At 45.4% G+C, this 6,340-nt stretch overlaps 1 protein-coding gene across 1 annotated transcript in view; it reads left to right on the plus strand.

Moving 5' to 3' along the window:
* T265_04694 (hypothetical protein) overlaps nt 1–6,340 on the plus strand; it is a gene marked incomplete at both ends in the record, with an annotated part of 53,518 nt that overhangs the window by 6,403 nt on the left and 40,775 nt on the right. The window contains 4 exons of the mRNA XM_009169498.1: nt 1,293–1,524; nt 3,393–3,632; nt 4,066–4,138; nt 4,228–4,405. Of these exons, the coding sequence (XP_009167762.1) occupies nt 1,293–1,524; nt 3,393–3,632; nt 4,066–4,138; nt 4,228–4,405 (723 nt within the window). The remainder of the gene's footprint in view (nt 1–1,292; nt 1,525–3,392; nt 3,633–4,065; nt 4,139–4,227; nt 4,406–6,340) is intronic.

Consider the following 6,340-nt stretch of genomic DNA (forward strand, 5'->3'; position numbering starts at 1 on the left):
CAAAGCAAAGCAGCCATTTTTCTCAGTGGCCATTGGTCGTAATTTGGAGGGGATCCGAAATTGCACTCTGTATGGGAACTTCTACACTTCGTGCTACCCAGCGGAGTACCGTGGTTGGACCAAACTTCTCGATAACTGGAATAGACTGGTGCACTCTGGAATGCTTAGGGATTATCTCAGTTGGCCCTCATGATGGGACTCAAGGGAAAGCCTGTCATTGATTTAACCCATATCTGATAGGTGATATGTCAGCATTTAGATTCATGGGTCGAATATTCTCAACAACAGCAGTTGGTCATTTGTCTCTATTACTGAAAATCTGGTCATGGTTTCCGCTTAGATCTTAATGAAACATTATTGTGCCTTTCTTCCGTGAAAGAACGTCACCGTGCTGAATCAGGTGAACTTTTATCCGAGTTTTCTGAAGACAATTTAGAACCCTGAACTTATTTGACAACCAGGACGCTTTCTGTATAACGAGCCAATCAATCAGGGTAATTTTAATAAAAAAAAGTCTTCATCCACGAATGTGTAAGCGATGCACCTGTCCTGGGACTACTGCTAACCTCCTTAGTACTGTGATACTCAAATCTCGCAGGTGATACACTTCGATCAAGATCCTTGTGACATCTTCACACTGATCCGAGTGCTTGGACATTGTTACGCATAATGACGACTAGCAACTGGTTTTATGGGCTTTTACTGTGTAGGTAGAATATCACTTCTACTCGCACCTGGCCCACGAGGAATTCCTCCGAGTTTACTGAATAATCCTCTCCGTTCCAACCCCCCTGCNCATGGTCTGGTCCATTTATCAAAGCTGCATACCGGAATGTTTACGGCCAGTTGAGTCGACAGTAGAAAGCTGAACTCCTGGCGCGATCGGGAAACCCCCGGAATACTGAGTATGGATTCTATACTTTTTTCAGATTCCCGGTTCGAGCACAATGTGTGAATTTCATCGACCCTCCCCATGCGGCCTCGGATGCTCCGTCAGCCTTTTTACCTTTCGACCAAACTGTAGATTTATCCATTGGAAGGCCGACGGCGCTGAGGCTGATAGGAATCTCAATTGCGGCCAGTGAAGTTGAAAGCCACATCAGAATAATCAGATCCCTTGTTCACTTCGGTGATTTCTCCCCCGGATACGCCTTCCCAATTAAACAGGACCATTTTATTCATTCCTTATTTAGGACGGCGTATACTAGGATCTAGCGCAGGGTTGAACCATTTTTCATGTTCAATTCTTTGGATATTCGACAATTTTAAGTTGCTGTTTATTCATATTTTAGTCGACCAGATCTCCCGAACTGGTGTATCACGCAGTCCCAACGTTACTTGGTAAGAAGCTAGAACATCCAAAGGTTCAAATCTTTCGCAAACACTATCCTTATCACAATATGACATACGATGAAAGCATCGGTCAGATTGTCTTCGAACATCCCGGGGGCGTGCTGCTTACTGTAGAGGAACTGGTTGCGATGTTGCTGGAATACGCAAGGGACATAGCTGAAAATCATGCCGGTAAGTACGTTGCTGTTTGTTCCTCTTTTCCTTGTATGCTACTAAAATGCTGTCATGTCAATACGGTCTTCCGGACACGTGCCTCAGAGACACTTTAGGGTGATATGCTTAGTTTAGACACAGGACGTGACGATAACGGTGGGTTTTCAACTCTTCCGACCAGAACTTGCTCATCCGTATCGCTGTGTTCGGACAAAGTGGAAGCAACTGTCCCGAATAAACGTGGAACCGAATTGCCCTCACTCGCAGCCTGTGGCAACGTTTAGTTCTTGGCCCCCTGACTGATGAAGATTTTCAACAAATCTCCTCCCACCCGGCAAAACTTCCTAACGTACTCTCTAGTTAGTAATCGAAAGGCCTTTTGTGTCACAGTTAGAGAAACAAACCAAAGCAAAGCAGCCATTTTTCTCAGTGGCCATTGGTCGTAATTTGGAGGGGATCCGAAATTGCACTCTGTATGGGAACTTCTACACTTCGTGCTACCCAGCGGAGTACCGTGGTTGGACCAAACTTCTCGATAACTGGAATAGACTGGTGCACTCTGGAATGCTTAGGGATTATCTCAGTTGGCCCTCATGATGGGACTCAAGGGAAAGCCTGTCATTGATTTAACCCATATCTGATAGGTGATATGTCAGCATTTAGATTCATGGGTCGAATATTCTCAACAACAGCAGTTGGTCATTTGTCTCTATTACTGAAAATCTGGTCATGGTTTCCGCTTAGATCTTAATGAAGCATTATTGTGCCTTTCTTCCGTGAAAGAACGTCACCGTGCTGAATCAGGTGAACTTTTATCCGAGTTTTCTGAAGACAATTTAGAACCCTGAACTTATTTGACAACCAGGACGCTTTCTGTATAACGAGCCAATCAATCAGGGTAATTTTAATAAAAAAAAGTCTTCATCCACGAATGTGTAAGCGATGCACCTGTCCTGGGACTACTGCTAACCTCCTTAGTACTGTGATACTCAAATCTCGCAGGTGATACACTTCGATCAAGATCCTTGTGACATCTTCACACTGATCCGAGTGCTTGGACATTGTTACGCATAATGACGACTAGCAACTGGTTTTATGGGCTTTTACTGTGTAGGTAGAATATCACTTCTACTCGCACCTGGCCCACGAGGAATTCCTCCGAGTTTACTGAGTAATCCTCTCCGTTCCAACCCCCCTGCTCATATCCATAAGTTTCACATGATCATTGAGGTTTTGCAAGTTCGCCTTCTCCGCGTTCAACTTTGTCATTGATATGATCATGGAATAAACAGTCCGAGAAGTAGAAACTCTAGGAGTAGAACGGACACGGCGGGTAGATCAGTGACCGTCGGTCTGCACAATCTACTGTATGCGGAATTCCAGATGTGGCACCTTATTTCATCATGCGCTTCCTACCCTCTAAGTGCAAAGTTTTGCTTCGGGATTTCCAGTTCCTTTGTATGTTTGGAACTTACGAGCAAGGGATTGGAGCTTTTTGGTCAGTCAACGTAACTCAGCAGTTGTATCCTGTACGCATGTTCAAGCACTTGTAATGTCCATAAGTATATCCTGTTTTCGGCGCTTGTGGACTTTTCAAATAGAAGGTGGGTTACCTAGCGTAATTGGGAATTGGTATCTGGAATGGGTTTGTTGTTTGTAATGAATTCTTGAACAGCGTAGCATTATATCTCGGTCAGGGTGGGTTTATGAGTCAATGGTTCGTTAAGCATTTACTCTGAAGAAGCACATTATTGCCTTCGTAATGTCCATAATTACTAACTAGTGTAGAATTTAACTTCTGGGTAGCAGTGTTCTGTTGTATTGCCGGGCCATACGATTTATTCAGGCACTATCCTTCAGGTGTCGCATATCTCTTTTCGCACCAGAAAAAGGCACTATCCTTCGGACGGCAGTGTTAACGGTGCCTCATTACTACGGTCAAGCTGAACGTCGCAGCCTGATTCGTGCCGCTGAGTTAGCCGGTCTGGAAGTGATACAGCTTATCAATACCGGTTCCGCAGTTGGCCTGAACTTTGGTGTCTTCCGTCTGAAGCAGTTCAACGCGACGCCTCAACACTATATGTTCTTTGATGTTGGGTACAGTAATACCGTTGCAACAGTTGTATGTAAGTACAACTCCTTTTATCTCCTCTTTCTTGCTTTTCATGTAACAATGGATTGCTTGACAGACTACCCTGTGTATCAAGCGTGGTTTGAATTCTAGCAGTTTAATCCGCATGCTCCTCACCAATTGGTTCATAGCTTTCATCTAGCCTAGTGAGTTGCTTGCTCCCGTAGACTGAAATGTTTGGTCTATGTACACAGTAGCGTTTTTCGATGTTGAATTTCTGCATCGGAACATGCGCATTGCGAATACACCAGCAAACGTAACCACTGTTTGCTCTTCACTCCTCGTACCATGTTTTCCATCCTTCTGCGTGCCCAGTGTGCCACAGATCAGATTTCGAGGCCACAGACTGTGTTGCTGTTGTGAATTTACCCTAACGCCATCAAATTTAATACCACCTTATCATCCGTTACATCTCTACCTCCTGGCAGCGTATCACGTGGGCAAGCATCATTACGATGGAGTCTTTGGAGAAGATCCTATAATGACAGTCCTTGGTGTCGGGTACGTTCTCCCTCGGTGCCATGCAGACTAGCATGGTCGAAATGATTCATTTACTAACCACCGACATCCTAATTCCCACTGTGTTTCAGCTATGCACCCGGTCTTGGGACATCCACTTTTATCATGCTGCTCCGTGATTATTTGGCCGGTATATTCCACCAACAAAAACCCAATATCAAAGAGGATATTTTTCAGAACAAACGGGCAATGGCAAAATTGAAGCACGAAGCTGAGCGGGTGTTCACGATGCTTAGCGCAAACAATGAAGTTATTTCACAGGTGCAGTATTGGGTTTGATCATTTATTTTCGCTCATTAATAGTTTTTCAAAAGTCTTTGACATCCAAAGATCATCAACCGTCGCTGTGTTCCGCTGTCAGCCATGAAAATTATCATCGTTCATGGATTTTGGTACCATTAGGTGAACAANCGCAGCATTGTAAACTCGACTCTTGATGGTTAAGCTGATTTCAGGCCCACGATACAGCTGATGCAGTTTCACGAAAGCTCCTCTGGCCTTCCCAGTTCGAATGGGAATATCAGCTTTGGCTAGACCACCGGGACTGATACAGATAAAAAAAATCATTCAGCTGTAGCACCTTTTCGATGCCTAGATGCCTGCCACACGGAGGAGGCACGAGGGCTGGGATACTGCCAGGTTACCCGAGCCTAGACAGGGGAAGTCGAGAGGCAGAGGTCGGGTTCGAACCACGGACTTTCCGGCTCTAACCACTTGGTCCAACTCGCCCCATGGACAAATTTGTCTACTACGTAAATTGGCTCATCTGCTAGCCTGATATTAGGGTTCGAGCATACCCAGTCTTACAGTAGCACTACACTTTACAGGTGTGAAGCGCATGTTAAACCATGAGGCAGAATTACGATTATTTACTGTTGCTTGAATTGCGACCGCTTAAGATCCAGGAAGAGCTGTGTTTTCTGCGTACTCGATATCTGTGAGTGAATGCCGAGGCAGCACTTGGCTTACACGGGCATTATTAATTCATAGTGAGTTTTCTATAATCCTATCAGTGACATAGATGAGGAAAGAGGAAAGAGAACAGTCTTCCCAGACACCACCAGGTGTGCTGAACTCAGGCAAGAGATTGCCACAGAACTTCACACGTCCGCCAAAGTTGGCGCCTTAATGAGGGTCAAGAATTTATGGGGAGTACCTTTGGTCCGTATACACTGCCATAGTGCCTGAAGGTTCACAGAGTCAAAGGCAGCTTTCAAGTCTTGAATGCCAATATATAGCTTCTTCATCCTTACTGAGAACCGGCATGAGCGTGAATCCAACGAACTCCGGGCAAGATTAACCCACAAGCTTTCGGGTTGAAGTATGAACACTGTTGTCCAGTTCCGGCTGCTTTTTTGCTACGTCATAGACGCTTTACGGTGAACGAGTAGTTAAATGGTAATACAGGTAAACTTCTACAGCACGGTGTTCTCTCGAGGTTCGGCGCGTTAGGGATTATGAAATGCTAAGGATAATTTCACTGACAATAGGGGTCCGAGGACCAGTCGAACGAATCAACCGGAACACCTTGTAGACGTTTCCAGCATTTTCGCACCTTTCATTTATTCGGCCTTTTGTTTCTGTCAAGCTTCTCGGTCTGCACGGACATTCAGTTTCACCTGGGGTCCGATAATGCGTCGGGTGGAGTTGTGGTTTCGGCCTCGGAGAATCTGTTGTCGGGCCTTCCACAAAGACTTGGTCCTGTCAGAGATCTAATGTCTGAATGATGTTGGCTGGGTTGTACCTGAAACACATGTTCTGGATTTGAGGAACGCGGTGGACATCTGTTCCTAGTGGCCGTTTATATTGGACAGCAAACCGTCCGGCGGGCGTTCGAGGAGCCGGTCCTGGAAGTTTTGTTTGATTTCTGGTCCACTAGCTTGTCAGTGGCTAAGCGAGGTGTGCAATTTTTGCGTAGACGTATAAAGCGTAATGAAAAGCAGTAGTGTACAAGTGCACGGTCGAAGTCCATGTTCCTTGTGTTCCAGAAAGAGCGGCAGGTAGTGATCGGCCCTCACCACCGATAGTTGAGAGCGAAGTAGGCTATTTGGATTTGGGGCTGGTTCGTTGGGGGCAATACCAAATCAAACGATTCCCGTTGTTTGAAAATTGATACTGTAGAAGAACAGTCTGTGATTATTACACACCTGTAGCAGGCGCTGTCTGTTTTCCATTTGTCTCATC

Source organism: Opisthorchis viverrini, assembly GCF_000715545.1.
Source record: "Opisthorchis viverrini unplaced genomic scaffold opera_v5_81, whole genome shotgun sequence".
Lineage (NCBI taxonomy): Eukaryota > Metazoa > Platyhelminthes > Trematoda > Opisthorchiida > Opisthorchiidae > Opisthorchis > Opisthorchis viverrini.